Here is a 21,450-nt window from a genome sequence, read left to right on the forward strand (position 1 = left end):
TTTCCCTTTGAAGAGTAAGCTTTTTCTAATGTTCCTTCCCTCCTCCACCTTTTTTGATAAAGAAAAAGCAATGGCAGCAGAGTCTCAACTGTTGCACTAATGAAAAAGGCCACGTCCCACAGAGCTTTTTAAAAGCCGTTTGTGTGCATCTTAAAGGAGTATTTCCTGGCTTATCCTGGTGTCACTAGGTGGTGCTGTTTCACACACCTCTCTTAATTCCTCATTACCATCCACACAAGCAAATGCCTTTGGGAGCAAAGACATGGGGGCTCTCACCTTTTTTCCCTTGCCAGGCCTTAAGAAGAAGTAGGAACAGGCAAGTTCCCTCAAATGGGCTCTGGATCAAATTGGAAGGGAGCCCAAGCTACTTTTTGGTGGGAGGATCTGGGGGTTGGGGAATGACCAGTGGGAGATCTGCCCATGTAATGCCTCCTGGTTGCTTACGTGTGTGTGTGTGTGTGTGTGTGCGCGTGCGCGCGCGTGCTGTTTGTATACAAATAGCTTTGAGATGGACCAGCAGCGAGGGTAATGGCACTGACACTATGCAGGTTGTTGTTGCTGTTGTTAATTTGCCATGTCCTCAGACACATTTGCTGCCACACATAGGTGAAAAGTGACAGTTCAGGCCAAGCCATGCGGCATGTTCTTTGGGGGATGCCTGCTGCATATGCATGAGATCGGAACACTGGGGCCAATGCAGGTAATCGGCCACTGAGCATCTATATGGAACTGGAGCTTGTAAAGGTCTGATTTACAATGCCCAGCAGGAAGAAGACAGTGTCTCTCCTTTCTCAGTCCCCATTTTGTTTGGCTGATTCCAAAACCAAACGTGGCTAGAAGGACTTGGCCAGTCGCACATTTTGTAACCCTGCTGTGTAGGGCTAGCCTTGCTCCCCAGAAATTTGTCTTCCAGGAGGATGAAGGGACACCCAGATAGACTTGTTTTCAAGCCTCGGCAGTGAGTTTCCTTTTCACTCGGCAGAGTTCTCTGATCTTTCACTAACTGGAGAAGACAGAATGTGAAGCAACAGCCAGGAATTAAGAGTTAGAAAAATATTTAGAAATAAGTTGCAGTGTTTAACCACAAGGGTAATTAATTGGCACAGGCTGCCCAAGGAGGCGGGTGGGTGCTCTGTCATTCACAGCCTCTTGAATCAAGATGAGAAGTGTGTTTCATAGAGATGCTTCAGATAGCGCACAAGAGTGGGCTCGAGGCAGCTGTAGCTGGTCGCTTCTGCTTTTAACAACTATAAATGTTTTAAAACTTTTTCCAACCCCCAACTGCCTACTGTGCCAACTTACATGAAATCTGCAGAAGCCTTTCACGTTTGGTTAATTTCTCTTCTCTCTCTCTCCCCACAACTCCCTCTCTTCTGGAAGCAGCTAGAAATGCAATTCCATTTCATAAGTTTACAGGGCTAGTACTGCGGCCCAATTTATGTGATACGGGAGCAGTCATGGGCCCCACCTCCCCTGTCTCCACACATGAAGTGTGCCTGCCATGCAGCAACCGATACACAAGGAGGACTGATTCACATGGTTCTTCCTCCTTATAGAAAGGAGGTCATGCAACTTGGGTTTACACACTTGAGGGCTTCTGCATGAAGCACCTTGCATTGCATGTTACATTATGTCAGTGTGCCTGCTGTAAAACATGCAAAGACTCACCAGCCAAATAATTCAGCAGAATACTATTCACATCTGCAAACGTTTTGGAGCCGTCATACTGCTTAATTTCTAACTAGAGCATATCCTGTAACTTCCTGCTGAAATCGTGTAACTTTTCATACCACAGACATTCTTTCCCCCCTCTTGGTGTGCTGCTATAGCTCCTGAAGACAGCCATGATGTGGTAGCATTGGGGAAGCACCGTAGAACAGCTAATAAAGCAAAACAAATCCACCACTGGTACACTGTTAATGTGTGAAAAACATATTGCAGGATACACTTGCCTAAAAACACCAGTCTAGCGGTTCCCTTCGTGCCAGTGGTGCAGTAGGTGTTGTTGATGCATCCCACCTCCATGCCCAGAGGACTTATAAGCTATACAAAATGATTCACAGGAAAGGAGAGAGAGTAGGGTTTTTCAGTGAACAGTAGAGATGTGCTAGAGAGAGTGATGATGGCAAAGGGAGTAAAGGTTGTTTCAGGAAGGTGAATTAAAATTCCTGAAAGGGGGATTCAGAGATTGTAGTAAAATCAAGGACCTAAGCCTTTGGTTGTCTCGTTTCATGTCTCTTGTGATTTGAGTGTCAGTTCCCCAGCTTTCATATCGATCGTATTCATTGCTGCTGCTGCTGCTGCCTCTGCCAGGGAGAGGGAACACGAGGGAGATTTCTCTGACTGCTCAGATCCAGGGAAGCATGATAGGGTGAAGAGCTGTCAAAAAGATCCTAGCGTGGGAGGAAGGGAGTGTCAACATGCCCGCTTCCCTAGCATTTTTCTCAGCTAGATTTTCATGTCAGCACATTTGCCTAGTGCAAGGAATTGGAGGATCCTAAATTAAGTGCCTTCTGGACAAGATCGCACCTGGCAGCCTTCTCTGACCACTGTTCGAGGCCTCTAGATCTACTTATTCTTTTTACTCTTGTCCCTGGTACTTGCAGTGACTGCTGGATCCCAGTCGCCATTTTTCCTTGCAATATTGCATATGCATACATAGGCAGACTTCAAAAGAAAAGTCCCAGAATAACACAAGGAGCATCTCCTCTCTTATGAACCACTCCATAATACAGACACTCTAGGTCTCTTCTCTTTAAGAGGTTATTCTATCTGTGACTCAGAGTGTAGCCTTCTCAGTGGTGACACCCCAACTTTGTAAGGAGTCCTCTAAGAAGGCTTGCCTGTGCCTGACCCTGGGGAGTTTCTCAGCCCTTGAATGGATACTTACTTAGCTTTTGAACTCTCGGGACAGCTTTTCAGCTGCCAGTGCTATTCATATTGGGTATGGTTTTTCTTAAGATGATCCTTTATGGTCATATTGGACTGTTGTTTTATTGTGGATCTGTGTTCTGCCTTGAACAGCTTTATGGTTGGAAAAGCAGCTGACCATTGTGAAGGACCAAATCAAATAAATACATGGGTAAATAAAAGGGAGCATAGTAGCTAGGCTCAAAACTGGGGGTCCCCAAGAGGTTTCCCTCCCCCGACCTCATTAATAAACCAGGACTTGTGTTTCCTTGCTCCACAGTTCGTTTGATTCTTCTCAGTGGGACTGATTCCTGGCACATGATATTACTTGGTGTTCCCATTCTAGAAGCCCTGATTTGGTTGTTTATGCTGGGTACTTCTGGGCTTAGTAGGATTGGTCTCCATGTCTGTATATGCCATTGAGGCAGCAGGATGGAGCAAATGTTCTGATGGGCCTCTCATGTCATGTATTTACCATATCTGAAATTCTGTTAAATAGCGCAGTTTTTTTTCAGCTTGAAATTAGGTGAAATGCCATGTCTTAGCTAGTTTTGTCTCTTGCGTGAGTCCTCCTGTAAGATTTTTTGTTTGCCCTCCTTAGTAAACTAGTATAGCAGGAAAGTACAGTGGTACCTCGGGTTTAGAACTTAATTCGTTCCGGAGGTCCGTTCTTAACCTGAAACTGGTCTTAACCTGAGACACCACTTTAACTAATGGGGCCTCCCGTTGCTGCACAATTTCTGTTCTCATCCTGAAGCAAAGTTCTTAACCTGAAGTACTATTTCTGGTTAGCGGAGTCTGTAACCTGAAGCGTCTGTAACCCGAGGTACCACGGTACTACCCTTTCTCCATGATGTGGGCTGCCTCCTTTTTTTAAGTGCACAGTTTTGTTTTATAAAACATGGAGAGCAGTAAAAGGATATATTCCCCACCTGCAGAATCCCACCACCTTATTTTTGTGCATGTGCCAACCAGGCCCGATATGTTGCAGTGAGACCAAGAGACCGAGGCCCAGCAGCAGCAGCAGCATTACTAACACCTGGTCCTGCCCTTCATCCTTCTCTTTAGGTGACCTTGAGCATCTTTGAACTAGCCACAGCTGCCGGGGTCCCTTGCGACATTGACCCAGCCTTAGTATCCGCCCTTTCCAGCCTCAAGAAAGGTAAGAGCCAAGGCTTGCCCATGTTTCCATGTACTGTTGCGATAAGACTGAGCTGGGGGGCTGTGAAATGTCTTCCCTTTATCTACTAGGCAAGAGATCCCAGAAGGCAAACATTCCTGGTATCAGGAAAGCTCCGCTTTCAAAGGAGCTGCACAGGGAATCTTGCCAGGTGGTACATCATCTCAGCACTGATAAATATTTAACTCTGTCTCTAGGAGGCTGTCACTGCTTGGATGCTGTCACGGGTTTGTTTGTGTTTTAAAAGGCCCACTCCCAGGCTTCAGCCAAGAATCTCAGCTTTCCTGAATTTTGCTTTGTGCCTTTCCCAGTTGGCAGTGGCAAGCTTTTGATCTTCCAGTACACGCACAGCCATTTGCACACCTGCATCTCACCAGTGGGCTGAATGCTATCCCCCTACCTGGAAAACACTCATGTATTTAATAGTTTCAGGCCACAGACACAATTGATGCAATTTGTCTTCCTCCAGAGCTTTGCTTCTCTGTGCTGCTGATTCCTTTTCATCACATTGGACCCGAAATCCAGGTAGTTGAGGCCTAGGGTGGGCTGTGGCCCTCCACACTTGGCCTGCCAGGCCATTTCCCCCAAACCACACCAACCTGCCCAACACCTAATATCATATGTGATGTCTAGTATGCAGCAGGTAGAGATGCAGTTGGGCAAAGCAGGATTGAACTCACTGCGTGTCAGCTGATGCACAGGAAGTTCAATCTTGCTTAGCCGCTCTCTCCCCAGTGACCTCGTGCCTGGGATTACTCAAGGCCTGCACAAGGATAACGTCACGCTGGTACCATCTGCCAAAACCCAGGGGTGGCCTATTGGGTAATTGGCAGGTGGGTGGCCCTGCCCATCTATCAAAATTGGCCTATGAGGTGAAGGTGGGAGAATCTGGCTCACTGGGCCAAATAAGTGTCTCAGCCCTGGTTTTGGCAGATGGCACCTGTGTGTGACATTGTCCTCCTAAAGGTATTGAGGCCTTGAATAATCCCAAGTGACTGTAGTAGCTAAAGCTCCCCTTCTGGAACCTAGAAATCTGTCCTTCTCTTAAAATAGCAGACTAGAATCAGAGGAAGCCTTCTTATACTGAGTCAGACCATTAGCCTGTCTAGCTCAGTACTGTCTGCAGTCATTGTGCAGGGGCCTCCAGGTTTCAGACCAAAGTCTTTGCCAGACTTACTTAGAGATGCCAAGTATTGAACTCGAGACCTTCTGCAGGTGAAGTGTGACCCTTTCCTGAGCTTCTCTGATGAGATAGCCTGTGCTTCATTGCCTTCAGGGCAACCCTCTCTTCTTCCTTCACCACAGCATGGACAAGAGACATAGAAACCCAGAGTGGAGCTCAGACAAGGACTTGGGAGACCAGTGTTCAAATACCCACTTGGCCATGAAGCTCATTGGGTAACCTTGGACCTGTTCCCGGCTTGTAAGCGGGTTGTTGTGAGGATAGAATGGAGAGGGAGAGAGCCATCTAAGACACCTTGAGCTCCTTGGAGAAAAGGTGGGAATATGAATGCAGGAATAAACAAACAAGCTTGCCACCTCACCACCTTCACCAGTGCAGATTGCCAGAGCCCTAGGAGCACTAGAGCACAGCTAGCCAGTCATAGCTTTGCTGGGGTTATATTGACAGCAGCAATAATAGTGGCCCATGTGCCCCAGTCTAGCCCTCTCTACCCTTTTGAGACCCTTGTTGGTACTTGAGCCTCTTAAAAAATTTCTCCAGCCCCTGCCCCATAACTTTCTTGTCTAAATCTGTGCCATTTTTCATGCATCAGAATGCAGCTGTGTTTCTTCCCAGCATGGTGGCAAAGCAAAGAACAGCAGTAGCTTAATTTCCCTGTTTTAACTGACGCAGGGACTTGAGATCATGGGGGTTTGAGGCTTCCATTCTGTAGTTCTCTCTCAACTCCAGTCTTTGGTTTCTTGTAGTTTCTGCTTTCACTCCTCTTCTCTTCCCAGCTTTGCATCTACAATCACTAAGGATCAAAGAATTGTAGAGTTGGAAGGGACCCTGAGACCATCTAGTTCAACCCCCTGCGATGCAGGAATCTCAACTAGATCATCCATGACAGATGGCCATTCAACCCCTGCTTAAAAACCTTCAAGGAAAGAGAGTCCCCACCTCTCATGGGAGTCTGTTCCAGAGTTTTGTTTTTAGCTGGGGCAAAACCAACCAAGCAATTGCCTCCCTGCAGTGCTGGCCTCAAACTGAGCCTGTGCTATTCCCTAACATGCTCTAGGACCAGGCTGGGGGGGGGGGCACATATCCTTGTATGAATCCTTTTGAGAGCTGCAGGCCTGCTATGAGTGGGGCTACAATCAAAAGTAATGGATATGACCTGTAACTTTTTGCAGCCAGGGAAAAGGCAGAGTCCACAAATAGGAACATCTCTCCATCCAGGCAAGGGAGAAGCATTTTCACAGCTCAAGGAGCCATTCCAAGAAGGCAAAAGTACTCAAGGAGGACTGGTGGGAGGGGCGGGGCCTGGGGGAGAGTCTGGAGGGCTGAATAGAGATGCCAGGAGGGGGCACATTTCTAACCTTGGCCTGAGTCTCCCTTCTGTAGAACCTGTCTTGGTAAAAGAGGTTTTTCACAAGGCTGGCCAGCCTCTCAGAAATCTTGCTTACTATTTTTCTTGCTGCCTTGGGAGGCCATAGTTCTGTGGCTGCAGCTAGTCTACCTCTTAGTCACTGGCAATTGTTGTACAATATCTGCCCCCGCCACTCCTGCCCCGCCAGTCCAAGGCTTCTCTCCCTGTGAGAGGGCTGCTGTCAAAGAGTAGTGCTGTCCTGATCCTCCCTGGCTGGAAGAGGGGTGGGCTGGCGTTTCTTAGGCTCTGAATCCAAGCAAGTCAGACGCGGATGCTCAATGGTCCATGCTGCTGGGAGCGCCTGGCTGTCTAAGGTGCAGCAGTCCAGAGTCCCTGCACACACCCACACCCACACACCACTGCCAGTGCTGAACTTTTTCTCTTAGTTTCTTCTTCCATGTCTCACCGACACACACGTGTCGATTCAAGCGGAGCCAAGCCGTGTCAGTTCTGTTCAGCTCACCAGCTCCATCCATCAGATAATTTATTGGCCTGTCACAGCTGCTACAATTCTAAAAAACCACCACCCTTTTTTCTGCTAGGGTTTTTTGTTTTTTTTTGTCAAGTCTGTTGAGCAGCCGAGCTGGGGGGAGAGAGGAACCAACAGTGTAAATCAGGCTTATTACTGAAATCTCTTCCTATACATCATTCCTTTTGCCTCCCTGATAGACAGCTCTTCCACAGAGGAGGACTACAAGGCTGCCTGCTTGCTGCTGGTCTTTGTAGCCGTGTCTCTGCCGCTGCTGGCCACGGACCCTTCCTCAGTCTACACCACCGAGATAGACGGTAAGAAGCAAGGTGCAGGCTTACAGCTCCCTCCCCAAACCTCCTGTATTGATCCACTCACTCATGGAAAATCTTCAAGGCTGAGATGCCTGCCAAGTATTAGTCACAGTGACTGCAGGCGGTGATAGCTTCCTGATCAGCACCTCCTTTTGCTTAGTGATTTGCGATATAAGGCTATCATTGTCTGTATCTCTAAGGAGGCCGGCATTTCATCACAAAGAAGAACTCAGGATAAGGCTATGCAAGATAAAAGGGCAGGAAGTAGGTGTGTCCCTCATCCTAATGCAGGGGTAGCCCACGAGTGAACTTCAGACAGCTCTGGGCCACAGCTCCAATCAGCCAGCAGGGCTACATTTTGCACCACTTTACGTTTCTGGACCATCCTTAAAGATAGCTCCACACACTACAGTTTATAGCAGCCCAGACTGATGTTTCAAAAACATAGGTACCAGGAACATTTAATAGGAGCCACACAGGAAAGTGGGAGAGGTGGAGACCTGAATGTAACAGGGAGAAAAGGGATCTGGTTTGCACCAGTCCATTCTGTTGTGTGTCCACGTTCAAGGCAGTGCTTAACTGAGAGGGGCAAGGATCGCACTTACCTCCATAGACAAGTGCCAGTCTCCAGGTCCATTTAGCTGCTCAAAAAGTTTGGAATTGGTGTAAGTTTCTCTCCCCCCCCCCCCCGTGTGTGTGCATAGGCTTCATCAACAACATCCACTGCCTAGCCAAAGCCATCATCCAAGTATCGGCTGCCCTCTTTACAATCTACAACAAGAACATTGAGACTCATCTCAAGGAATTCCTGATGGTAAGTGAAGCTCTTGATTTTCTCTGGGCGATAAGATGCATTGAACACCACCATGTAGAGCTTTGGGGGCCCAGCATAGCTGGGGTTATCTATCCACAGACAACAAACCCTTCAACCTTGATCAGTATAATACTGCTTGTAATTATGAAACGTGCTGTATAAACAAAGACAAAAGTAGTAAGCCTGGAGAGAAGCTTGTGTAGCATAACAGTTAAAAGAATGGACTATGTTAGAAGCTGCTGATTCGAGTCTCAGCTTAATTGCAGACTCCTTTGCAGTACCATCCTATAACATGTCTACACAGAAGTAAGGCCCATTGTGCTCAATGGCACACACTCCCAGGGAAGTGGATATGAGATTGCAGTCTTAAACAAGCCTCAGCATTCTCATCTGCAGTATTAAAGGGGCAATACTGGCACGCGGGTGGTGCTGTGGGTTAAACCACAGAGCCTAGGACTTGCCGATCAGAAGGTCAGTGGTTCGAATCCCTGTGACGGGGTGAGCGCCAGTTGCTCGGTCCCTGCTCCTGCCAACCTAGCAGTTTGAAAGCACATCAAAGTGCAAGTAGATAAATAGGTACCACTCTGGCGGGAAGGTAAACGGCGTTTCCGTGTGCTGCTCTGGTTCGACAGAAGCGGCTTAGTCATGCTGGTCACATGACCCGGAAGCTGTACACCGGCTCCCTCGGCCAATAAAGCGAGATGAGTGCCGCAACCCCAGAGTCGGCCATGACTGGACCTAATGGTCAGGGGTCCCTTTACCTCTACCTTTATTCATACTGGACTACCTCACAGCGCTGTTGTAAGGATTAATATGGTAATACAGGTGAAATGCTTTGAACACTGAACATCTGAATGTGTTCTATCATTGCCTGTTTGTTGTTATTAACAAAAGCTGCCGTCTTCCTCTCCAGCGGCATGCTCCTGTGCAAGCTGGAACTCTGTGTCATGTGAACTAAACTTAAAAATCAGATGCAAGGATTTCTTTCATACTGTAAGATCTGTCTCTTTTTTATCAGGCTTTGAAAAGCACTCACCCTGGGACTGCATGATAAAAATGTTGCTTGCCTGGTTTTTGAGAGTCCTGATAAGGGGAGCATTTGCAACAGATGCCTTCTGCTGTTCTGAACAAATGCTCAGGAATGTGCCATTCAGCTAAATATGCTGCATTTGTGGTACAGGTGGTATTCTAGATGATCCCCCCACCTGTCTTTTTCAATGCCCTAATAATAAGACAAAAATATTTCCTTGCTTTTGCTGTTCAGCCTACTGAAAATTGAAATTTTGCTTGCTAGTGAGGAGTTGTTGATTACTGAGAAGCAGTTTCTTTTTAATTTCGTTTTCATTTGCTGAAAAAACACTGAGACTATGTGGACTTATACATGGTGGGCAGATCTGAAGTCTCCTGGTTGATTTTAATTATACAGTATTCTTCCAGTGTGGTCACCATGGAAATGTTACATATGGGTCTGATTGTGGTGTGTGTGTCTGAAAATCCATTGCCCCACTCACCTGTCACATCTGCTGGGGTCTTGAGAGATCATTCTTCGCTTCCCCTTTGGCCTGCTCAAAACCCCACTTGGGCATTGCCACAGCCAGACACAAAGCTTGTTGCCTTCTCAAGCCTCTTGCCTCCTACTGGCCAGAAACAGAGAATGCCCATAATCTGGGCTGCCACTTGGTGCAAAAGGAAAAAGGGAAAAAGCAGCCTGCGAATTCACAGGTGTGACCAAATTATCTACTTAGGATTTTTCCAGAGTTGGCAGACAACACATACATTGCTCCCAGGAGCACTGAGACGCCAGATTGAATATGATTGCAATTTACTGCTGGCTCCTCCATGGACTTTAACTGCCTGTGTGCTCAATTGGGGACGGATCCCAAGGCCTTGCAGATGCCAACAGATAGCTTTCTTCCTGCTAACATTTAAGGCTGCTCGTGTATCACGCAACTGTATTATCCCATGGCTGGCAGTATGAGAAGAGTCAATCCCGCTGGCTGTGGGTGATGGATAGAGGGACTGCTAAGCGTGATCACTTTCTTATTTCTGGCCTGTAGGAGTTGGTATGATTTATCTGTTGATTAGCTGCAATGGCAGTTCATGTTTCCGGCACCATCACACCAGGTGAAACGTTTCCTTTCAGCTCATTTCAGCAGAGATCCCATAGTAGGCAGTCAGGTGCATTGGAAGTTAGTGGACTGGCACCTGGATAATGTCACCTCCCCTCTCCTCCAGCAAGCAGAAATTCAGCAAGGATAGCTTTTCCCATGGCCTGGAGGTGAAAAGATGGAGAAGCGTTTCGCTGTTTGAATTTCTGCCTGTTGTGTAGGAGATCTATCAGAACAGGAATGGCAAAAAAACACCTGGAAGAGATGTTCTTTTTGCAACTATCTCTGGCATGTAGAATTAGATGTGCTCCTGCTGAGATTGTGAACCAATTAAAGATACCCTAGCTTTTAACTTGAGCTGATTAAATTTACATATTGCACAAAAGAAAGGTGCTTTTATGAAGATTCTGAAGAAAAACGACAGTTTCTGTTTGGCATGTAATACAGTGGGGTTTTTTTAAGGGTTCTTTGTTTTAAAGAAAGAAAAGCCATTTTCATTATTTTAATCACATCTGGTGGGATGGGGAGGCATATGCACCTTGACCCTCTTTGGTTGCTGCATTTGACTGCTGTTTGTTTTAAATCTGTTTTTTAAATCAGCCCTGTATTTAACAACTCATCTGGTAGTCATAGGTGACCCAGAATTGCATGCAGGCAAGAGAGAGGGCTGGCACAAGACAGGTCTGCCAGACTGTTTGGTTTCCATCTTATCTGTGGAGGAAGAAAAGTCTCTTCCACCACCACAAGCATGGAAAGCCCAATGTGCTATCAGAGGCAGAACGGAGTGATCCATTCCTCACCCACCAACCCCCTTGGCTAGGAGTAAGCACCCACTCTTTTTACTTGCTTAGAAGGCTAGCGACCTGTGCTTTCATGCTGGCTGTAGAGGAGGGAGGGGCCTTTGCAAAGCTAAGCATGCTACTAGCAGCTGCCCCCCATCAAGTAAAACAATAGAAATACTTAACTACCGGTAATTGACCAGTTACGTGGGTTCTGGCCCCCCCCCCCGAAAAGTCCTGCTCCCACCCTAACAAAAACTCTGGCTGTGCCCATGCTCTCTCCCAAGTTGCTTTACCACATGTGGAATTAATTTTTTTCCTAGTGGGGAGAAAAACAGATTGAGGAAGGCAATTTTGAGCAGAAAAAAATGGCTCCAGGGTTTAAGCATCTAATCTCAATACCTTTGGTCTTCCTCTTTTTTGAATGCAGCCTCCCCCACTGCTTTTCATTAAAATATTTTTTTTTAAAAGTGGTTGCCTGCAACTGTGGTAGCTTATGTTAGAGAACACAAACATTTCTTCCTTTGGACCCTGTATTCCTTTGTTTAAGCAAGGGTTGTTGGAAGGGCACAAAGCCTGGAGACTTCCCCAATTTCACCAGTATGCTTCTTCACCCTACAAGTAACTCTGATTAATTGTACCCGTTAAATTTATTATGTATTATTTATGTATTATATGTATTATATGCCACTCTTCCTCCCAAAGGAGCCCAGGGCAGCAAACATCAGTGATAAAACAGTAAAAAAAAAATATCAAAAACATCTTTAAAGTGATTCCAGTGCAGATGCAAACTGGAAAGATTTTCCATCTCTAGCTGCTGTTTGACTTGGCGGTTTGACGGCTTTTATTGTCTTTTTCCTGTCTTCCTAGCTGGCCTCTGTTAGCCTCTTACAGCTGGGACAAGAAGCTGACCGGCTGAAAACCAAGAACAGGGAATCCATTTCACTCCTCATGCACTTGGTCAGTATCCTAGAGGGGAAGGAGTTTGAACAGGAGGGGGGCTTCCTCTGAACACTGGCGGAGGAAGGCAGGTGCGGGGGGTGCGGTGCGCACTGGGTGTCAGCCGTGAGGGCAGGTGACATCGCCACATTATCCCCCCACTCGCTGTGCAGGTGGTGGGCCGCTAGGGACGATGCAGCCGCGGGTGGCTAGCGGGGCCCCTCCCCGTGCGGGCAGCAGGCGGCTAGGGAAGCTCACTGCACCTCACGGCAGGTGACTAAGGACACTTTCCATGCAGGTGACTAGCCCTGCCCCCACACTGCTCTGGGTGCCGAGGCAGGTAGCTCCGCCCCTGCCTCTGAATTGCACTCCTATGAGAAAAAAGGGAGCCTCCTATGAGAATACTCATATATAATTTTTCAGTTCCAGCTCCTTTAGAGTTCAAAGTAAGGCAGATGTATGTCCAGCAACAGAAGCTTCAAAGAGCACAGACTTGTTGGACAAGCAAGCAAAGCCTGATGATGATCTAGAAACTATTATAAGGATCAGGGAGCACCAGCTAGCCCACTCTGTCCTATTTTCCCTCTTCCTCATTCCTTTTCCCTTCTGAATTGTGTCCCTTACATTGTGAGCCAATGGGTACTAACAGCCTTGGTTTTTCATTTCTGCACAACACTTAAAGCTCTTTAGAAATGGCCCCAGAGTTCCCTCCTTTGGCTGGAGGTGGGCAGGAGCAAACCACCCGAATGCCCGCCTGGCAATCCTGGGGTCCTGGATTGAAGGGCCTGCAGCAGCAGCTTCAAATCCCTGCATCTTTCCATATAGGAATCAACATGCAAATCTTTTTTGGTGTGTGTGTGTGTTCTTGCTCATTCTGCTTCATAGTCCCGCCCTGACAACACCTCAGTCCTCTCCTTCTCTACCTTTAAAATGGAATTAATTATCAGTGAATGTTGCAAAAAACAATAATAGCTTTATTTTTAAACACTTCATGTTTAAAAAATGCTTTATAGACATTGGTGCCTGTGCTTTTTTTCTGGTGGTACACAACAGTACACAGTACAGCACCTTTTTTCTAGGAAGAAACTCTCTCCCCATATATATATATTTGTGTGTGTGTGTGTGTGTGTGTGTGTTTGTCTCTTTGCCAGCTGTCAGGTTGGCTATTAGGCCTTCAGCTGCCACCGCCTCTCCTGTCCAGGTTTGCTGCCTGCCCTCGCATCCTTCCATCTTGCTGCTCACCTCCCTCCCCCCCCCCCCGTCTGCCTGTCTCCCTTCCTCTCCGCCCCCCCCCCCCCAGGATCTGCTGCTCACTTGTGTCTTAAGGTGTTGGCCAATGTGGGATTGATGCTTCAATATTGGAAGGGCTTTGATTTACAGTAGCTGCAGCTCAGGCTCCAGAATCCACTTCGGGGGGGGGGGGGTTCCTGTCCATACGCCCCACCCTCGTCGCCCACTTGCCTTCTCCTTCCGTCCCCTTTATTTTCCTGCTTTCCCCTGAGGTGTGTGTCTGTGTGTCCCCTTTCCCCTCACACCCTTCGCCTTAAAAAACAACTGCCACCCTGCTTTAAAAATAAAATAATAATGTCCTGGCAGAAACAGTGGCTTCTCCATCTCTCCCTTGCTCCTGGCTCCCCTGCTTTTTCTGCCCCCCTCAGGCTGGCTGGCTCTTCGGTAGCAAAGCGACAGGCAAGGGCTGCCTAGGCTGAGCTCTCTTTTTACCTTGCATCTCTGTCATCACTGTGCTTTGCTGCTTTGAGGGGTGGAAGATAAGTATTTTCTTGATTGAAGCTTATTTTATCAGTCTGCAGGAAGTCGTCCGGATGCATAAATGGGGCCCCAGAAGCAGGAAAGTCAGACTGTCCTCTAGGCTCCCTTCTCCAGCCTGTGAGGAGGAGCTGCTTTGCAAAGAGGCAGCGGATCAGGGCTTGCCATGCTTCCAAGGCTGGCTAGGAACAGAGCTGTTTTGATAAAAGGACAAAATTAAACTGCGTTATAAGTAGGGTTTTAAAACGTCTTAAATGATACATAAATGAGGAGGATCATAGAATCATAGAATCATAGAGTTGGAAGAGACCACAAGGGCCATCGAGTCCAACCCCCTGCCAAGCAGGAAACACCATCAGAGCACTCCTGACATATGGTTGTCAAGCCTCTGCTTAAAGACCTCCAAAGAAGGAGACTCCACCACACTCCTTGGCAGCAAATTCCACTGTCGAACAGCTCTTACTGTCAGGAAGTTCTTCCTAATGTTTAGGTGGAATCTTCTTTCTTGTAGTTTGGATCCATTGCTCCGTGTCCGCTTCTCTGGAGCAGCAGAAAACAACCTTTCTCCCTCCTCCATGTGACATCCCTTCATATATTTGAACATGGCTATCATATCACCCCTTAACCTCCTCTTCTCCAGGCTAAACATGCCCAGCTCCCTTAGCCGTTCCTCATAAGGCATCGTTTCCAGGCCTTTGACCATTTTGGTTGCCCTCCTCTGGACACGTTCCAGTTTGTCAGTGTCCTTCTTGAACTGTGGTGCCCAGAACTGGACACAGTACTCCAGGTGAGGTCTGACCAGAGCAGAATACAGTGGCACTATTACTTCCCTTGATCTAGATGCTATACTCCTATTGATGCAGCCCAGAATTGCATTGGCTTTTTTAGCTGCCGCGTCACACTGTTGGCTCATGTCAAGTTTGTGGTCAACCAAGACTCCTAGATCCTTTTCACATGTACTGCTCTCAAGCCAGGTGTCACCCATCTTGTATTTGTGCCTCTCATTTTTTTTGCCCAAGTGCAATACTTTACATTTCTCCCTGTTAAAATTCATCTTGTTTGTTTTGGCCCAGTTCTCTAATCTGTCAAGGTCGTTTTGAAGTGTGATCCTGTCCTCTGGGGTGTTAGCCACCCCTCCCAGTTTGGTGTCATCTGCAAATTTGATCAGGATGCCCTTGAGTCCATCCTCCAAGTCGTTGATAAAGATGTTGAATAAGACCGGGCCCAAGACAGAACCCTGTGGCACCCCACTAGTCACTCTTCTCCAGGATGAAGAGGAACCATTGATGAGCACCCTTTGGGTCCGGTCAGTCAGCCAGTTACAAATCCACTGAGTGGTAGCATAGTCAAGACCGCATTTTACCAGCTTCTTTACAAGAATATCATGGGGCACCTTGTCAAATGCCTTGCTGAAATCAAGGTAGGCTACATCCACTGCGTTCCCTTCATCTACCAGGCTTGTAATTCTGTCATAAAACGAGATCAGGTTAGTCTGACATGACTTATTTTTCAGAAATCCATGCTGACTATTGGTGATCACAGCATTCCTTTCTAGGTGCTCACAGACTGTTTGCTTAATGATCTGCTCCAGAATCTTCCCTGGTATTGATGTCAGACTGACTGGGCGGTAATTATTTGGGTCCTCTCTTTTCCCCTTTTTGAAAATAGGGACAACATTTGCCCTCCTCCAGTCTGCCGGGACTTCGCCTGTTCTCCAGGAATTCTCAAAGATGACTGCCAGTGGTTCTGAGATCACATCTGCCAGTTCTTTTAATACTCTTGGATGCAGTTCATCTGGCCCTGGAGACTTGAATACATCTAAACTAGCCAAGTATTCTTGTACTATCTCCTTAGTTATTCTGGGCTGTGTTTCCTCTGCTGAATCATTTCCTCCAAATTCTTCAGGTCGGGCATTGTTTTCTTTATCGGAGAAGACTGAGGCAAAGAAGGCATTGAGGAGTTCAGCCCTTTCTGTGTCCCCTGTTTGCATTTCTCCATCTTCTCCTCTGAGTGACCCCACTGTTTCTTTGTTCCTCCTTTTGCTACGAACATATCCATAAAAGCCTTTTTTGTTGCTTTTAACCTCTCTAGCAAGCCTGAGTTCATTCTGTGCCTTAGCTTTTCTGACTTTGTGTCTACATGTGCTGGCTATTTGTTTGAATTCCTCTTTGGTGGTTTCCCCCCTTTTCCATTTTTTGTACACATCCTTTTTTAATCTTAACTCAGTTAGAAGTTCTTTAGATAGCCACCCTGGCTTCTTTAGGCACCTTCCATGTTTCCGTCTCATTGGTATTGCCTGAAGTTGTGCTTTTACTATCTCCCTCTTAACAAACTCCCAGCCATCATGAACTCCCTTTCCTTTTAGTATTACTGTCCATGGGATCTCACCCAGCACTTCCCTAAGTTTTATGAAGTCGGCTTTCTTAAAGTCAAGAAATTGAGTCCTAGTATGCTTGGCTGCTCCTTTCCGCTGTACAGTAAACTTCAGAAGAGCATGATCACTCGCGCCTAATGATCCTTCCACTTCTACCCCACTAACCAGGTCATCAGCATTGGTTAGGACCAGATCTAAAATGGCTGTTCCTCTTGTTGCTTCTCCCACTTTCTGGACAATGAAGTTGTCTGCAAGGCCAGTGAGGAATCTGTTTGACCTTATGCTCTTGGCTGAGTTTGACATCCAACAAATATCCGGGTAATTGAAGTCCCCCATTACTACTATCTCCCTTCCTTTTGCATGTTTGGCCATCTGTTCAAGGAAGGAATCATCTATGTCCTCCGTTTGGTTTGGGGATCTATAGTAAACTCCCACAATGAGGTCTCTGTTATTCTTCTCTCCCTTAATTTTGACCCAAATGCTCTCACTTTGGCTTTGAGGTTCTAAATCTTGGATCTCTTCACAGGTATACACATCCCTGACATATAATGCCACTCCTCCTCCTTTCTTGTCTGGTCTGTTTCTCTGAAATAGATTGTATCCCTCCATTATTACATTCCAATCGTGGGACTTATCCCACCAGGTTTCAGTGATGCCTATTATGTCATATTTAGTTTGCTGTACCAAGAGCTCAAGCTCATCTTGTTTATTTCCCATGCTTTGTGCATTAGTGTACAGACATTGAAGTCCATTAATCATTCCCCCGTGTTTCTTATTTAAGGATTTTTTTAAGGATTTTTTTTCTCCCACCACCAGGTCTGCGTGCTGTTTGCTCCATTTGGTCTATGACATTTGGATGATCATCTTCAGGATGACACACACAAGATTTTAACACGCACAAGCAGAAATCATGATACCTACTCTGGATTTAGCCTCAATGCTTGAAATATGCTTCTTTCTCTCATTATGGAGCCCCATGATTTCCACCTCTCTTGCTTATGTGCATGTGCAAAGTGTCTTCTGAGCCAGCCTTATCCTCCATAATGCTCACAACACATCCTGTTATAACCATCTAGTGGGAACATTAAGCCTCCTTGGTGCAAACTTTCTGTTCCTTTTTCTTCTGTATTTCCTTCTCTTTTGCACAACGCTCCAAACTACATTTTAAAGAACTAGATAGACAAGTCTGCTGCTCAGGAGGGGCGATGGAAAGGTGAAGGCCCTGGTTATATAGCGGAGACTGCGGAGAAGGACTATGCTGTAGGTAACCTATCTGGCGTGCTCAGGTGTAGGTGAGGCAATGTAGGCCTGGTAATATTCTCTGGAAGCCAGACTCCTCCAAGCAGAGGGGGCAAGCTGAGGCTACAGCTGGATGAGGACCATGGTGGAGGTGAAGGAGCAGATCCAGTATATGCCTTGCTAGTTTGCCAACTGCCATGGCTCAAGCAAGGGAGCCAAGCCATGTGGCATGGGTGGGGTGCAGTTTTGAAAGTGGCTGATAGATGTAGGACCCTCAAGATTTTGCGGAGAACAGGTTGCAAACTGGCAGCACAGATGTAGTCCTTTGAAGGGGAGCCTCCAGTGAGGAGAGAGCCTAGTGGTTTCAGGCCAGGTGAAGAGATCCAATCTGTAGAAGCAAGAGGACACACAGGTACCTGAAGCAGCGCAGGTGATGCATCTCCATTAGGAGCTCCCGTGGCAGCAGGAGATGGTTATTGATTCTTCTACTGATGGTAGGAGACGTCTCAGCCAGGGAGTGCCTGGATTCCCCGGAGGGATTGATATTCGCCAGGCGAACTGCTTTTGCGGCAAAGCAATTTAAATGCAAATGTTTCAATCTGGAGCTTGCGAAGGAGCTGGCCAGCATGGCGTTCACTCTCTGTCCCAATTGGAGGGCTGGGATGGCTGCTCCTCTGACACTGGCTTAGGCAGAACCTTGCTGCCTTTTGGCTTGCTAGCAGGATGGGGGGGGGGGGATGCGGCTCTTGGCTGATAGCTGGGATGTGTTGGAAATGCAGGTCAGTGGTGTCCCAGCTTCTGACCTGTTCAAAGTGGGGGAAGCGATTCCACAGAGCACAGACCTGCTTGGCCTTTTTGTGAAAAGCTCCAGGGAAAACAGATTCCCCAACCTCCCATCGCAGGCAGATAGCTATTGCAATACGTATCTGCCTGCCATGGAAGGGTTTGGCATCTGTTTTCCCTGGAGCTTTTCACAAAAAGGCCAGACAGGCCTCGATCAGGATGCCTTGAGGTGTGGAGTTAGATGATCTGACATGCATGAGCACTTCTAGTTATCTGATACCTTCATTGCTTTATTCCCACATGCAAAGGGCTCTCTACGTGCCCTGATTTTCTGTTCTCCACCTATCACAAAGAGTTGAGAGGTTGCAACTTACCACTCTGGATTCTCAAAGCAGCCAGACCTGAGGTTTGACATTCTGTCCAAACTAAGAGCACCTTTTTTTTGTAATATCAGTGAGAGGTGGGAATGTAAACATTGTGTTATTTATTTGGAATTCAGAACCTGAACATCCTGGGCTAAAGGCAGATCATATTATAGTGGTTTCCCTTCTCTCCAGAGTTGAAGGCAGGTTTGAAAGAGGACTTTCTGCTTGTGGTGTATATACACTCTTACCACTTTTTCCTCTGATAAACCAGCATTGTAATCTGTACAAGGAGAGAAGAAAGTGCGTCAGAAGAAACGTGTGTGCGCATCATGGGACGTGATGTCTCTCCCCACCCACTTTGCCTCTCTCAGAAACTTGCCTCCTTGGTGTCAAGCTGCAGTATGTCGGCCGGCCGGCCCCCAGCCAAGGCTCCGGGGTTTTTCCATTGGACCTGTGGAATTGTCATAGAAACAGATATCATAACACAGCAAGACTGCAGAGTTTACCATAGTTTTTAGGGCTGTTGAAAGTGGTTTGACACAGGTTTCGTTTCCCTTTTGCTACATTTTTTGCCCTACTGTGTCAACTCTGAGGTGAAACAGGTTTTGATACCATGTTTTTAAAAACTGCCAAAGCCTGTTCAGCAGACCGTGAAAGCAGGAAGAGTGTGCATATCACACGCCCTCCTTTAAACTGCCTTCTGCTCTCTGGGGTGGGGTGGTATCATTGGTGCCATCAGGCAACATCCAAAATATATTTGGGGGTGCAGAATCTGGATGTTTTCTGCACCCAGTATGCATCATGCCGTGGCCCTTAAGCGAGCTGGCAGTACGAGGTAACCACGTACACATTTTCCCTGCCTCTTTTTCAGCTTGTGGAGGAGTCGTCCTTCTTGACCACTGATATGCTGGAGACCTGCTTCCCTTACGTGCTGCTGCGCAATGCGTACCGAGAGATCTCCAGGAGCTCAGCCTTGAGCCGGCTTCCTACACATTGACAAACTTTTCCCTTCACCGATAACTCAGAAGGTCACAAGCTGCAGCTACCCACCACCACATAAATGCAGAACTACCTTAGAGAAGATAAACCAGGTAGCAGAGGATAGCTAGAATTGGTGCTTCTCTTACATGTCTTAAGTTACGATCTAATGGCAAGAGTGTCAAACTTCTAGATGTTTCTGCAAAAGAGCTGCTGGTGAGCTTGCTTTGCCTTAGATAATTGCTTGTTCACAAAGCTGAGCAGTGGGCAGCAACATGCTAATTTTGTGTGCCACTTCCATGACAGTTGCCAGCCCCTGTCAGGCTGCTTATTAGCGCCAGAGATGCCACAGGCTCTGCCATTTGCAGCTTTCATGGTTTTATTAAAAATATGCCACATTTCATTTGCCAGTGTTGAGATCCCATTTAACCCAGGAGTGCTCATGCCATCACTTTTGGCTTAGTAGTTGCCCCTGCAACAAAGCCTAAGTAAAGATATCTGCTCACATTCTTCCTATCTTCCTCTTGCTTCTGTCTTCCTCCTGTCAAAATTTAGATTGTAAGCTCCTTAGCAGCAGAAAAGCAACTTTAAAACATAAATTAAAGCTTACATTCTGCAAAGTGTCACAAACTTCAGTAGCTCTATGTCAATAAACAATAACAACAACTCCTCAAAAACGTCTTGAGACATACACATGCCAGATATTTAAGCTGGCTTTCCGGTCATGCCTTCCTTATGAAAAATCCTGGGAATTGCAACTTTGTGAAAGCTGGAAAATACTCTTCTTCTGCTGCACACATGCTTTTCATGGGGACAGTTCAGTGGCAATGAGGTGAGATGGAGCCCAATAAGCAACCCCACCAGGGGAAGTGTGGCTGACAGGTAAGGCCTGCGTTTTTGTGAGTAGCAGGGCTTACTCAGGTGCCACGCTGAGCCCTGCAGGGTGAGGCAAACAGTGGCTCCACTCTCCTTATCGCCAGGCCAGGTGGCAGCGGTGTGAGAGAGTTGTATAACTTAGAATCCTCGAGCCTTTGAGTTGGAAGGGTCCTTGCTCATCAAGCCCAGCCCGATTCTTTTGGGCAAAAATAAACGAATGGTCCTTGTCTAAACCCTTTTGTATCTTTTTTTCTGAAATACCTTTATCATATATGATTTTATTTTTTGCTTTGGACATTTTCAGATATGAAAATGCATTTAAAGTCACTTGGTTTTAAGAAATAATAAATACTTTTAATGGAACCAATTTATCTCACTTGCTCTGTTTTCTCAGTGCTTCATTGTGCTTTACATGTAAACAGTTTATGACAAATCCCTTTTTAATGTTTTATTTGCACATTTAACAAGAAAAAGGGGAAAGCTAACAAAGAGGAGGGAAGTGAAGGGTGGGATTCGACTGAGCTTGTGTGCACAGACTGAGGTTTGCGTGTGCAATGAGACTCATTCTCAGCTTGAGAACACACAGGTGCTGATATTGTTAACAGCTTTTTTAAGACAAAGAAACAAGTGCTTTTTTACAGAATGCATGATGAACTATGCAACTCATTTTGCCAGCTATTTGTAACAACTACTAGCATATAATTTTTAAAACTTAGTATGTATGACTTATTGGCAGCTGAACACAATGGCTGGGTTAGCTCAGTTGGTAGAGAATGAGACTCTTATTCTCAGGGTTGTGGGTTTGAACCCCACGTTTGGCAAAGGATTCCTGCATTGCAGGGGGTTGGACTAGATGACCCTCGTGGTCCCTTCCAACACTACAATTCTATGATTCTACATCCTCACTGTTCGAATGTCACCTGTGTCTGACGACCAGATGCTGAGTTAGGTGTGAACATCACCA

The 21,450-nt window shown here is 46.6% G+C and overlaps 1 protein-coding gene across 4 annotated transcripts in view; it reads left to right on the plus strand.

Moving 5' to 3' along the window:
- NCKAP1L (NCK associated protein 1 like) overlaps positions 1-20,849 on the plus strand; it is a 68,571-nt gene extending 47,722 nt beyond the window's left edge. For all 4 annotated transcript variants that reach the window (XM_083428192.1, XM_083428194.1, XM_083428193.1 and 1 more), the window contains exons 27-31: positions 3,979-4,072; positions 7,351-7,467; positions 8,169-8,278; positions 12,036-12,125; positions 19,504-20,849. In XM_083428192.1, the coding sequence (XP_083284318.1) occupies positions 3,979-4,072; positions 7,351-7,467; positions 8,169-8,278; positions 12,036-12,125; positions 19,504-19,629 (537 nt within the window). In that variant the 3' untranslated portion in view covers positions 19,630-20,849. The remainder of the gene's footprint in view (positions 1-3,978; positions 4,073-7,350; positions 7,468-8,168; positions 8,279-12,035; positions 12,126-19,503) is intronic.
- The last annotated feature ends 601 nt before the right edge of the window (positions 20,850-21,450 follow it).

This window comes from Podarcis tiliguerta, assembly GCF_965153285.1.
Source record: "Podarcis tiliguerta genome assembly, chromosome: 2".
In the NCBI taxonomy this organism is placed as follows: domain Eukaryota; kingdom Metazoa; phylum Chordata; class Lepidosauria; order Squamata; family Lacertidae; genus Podarcis; species Podarcis tiliguerta.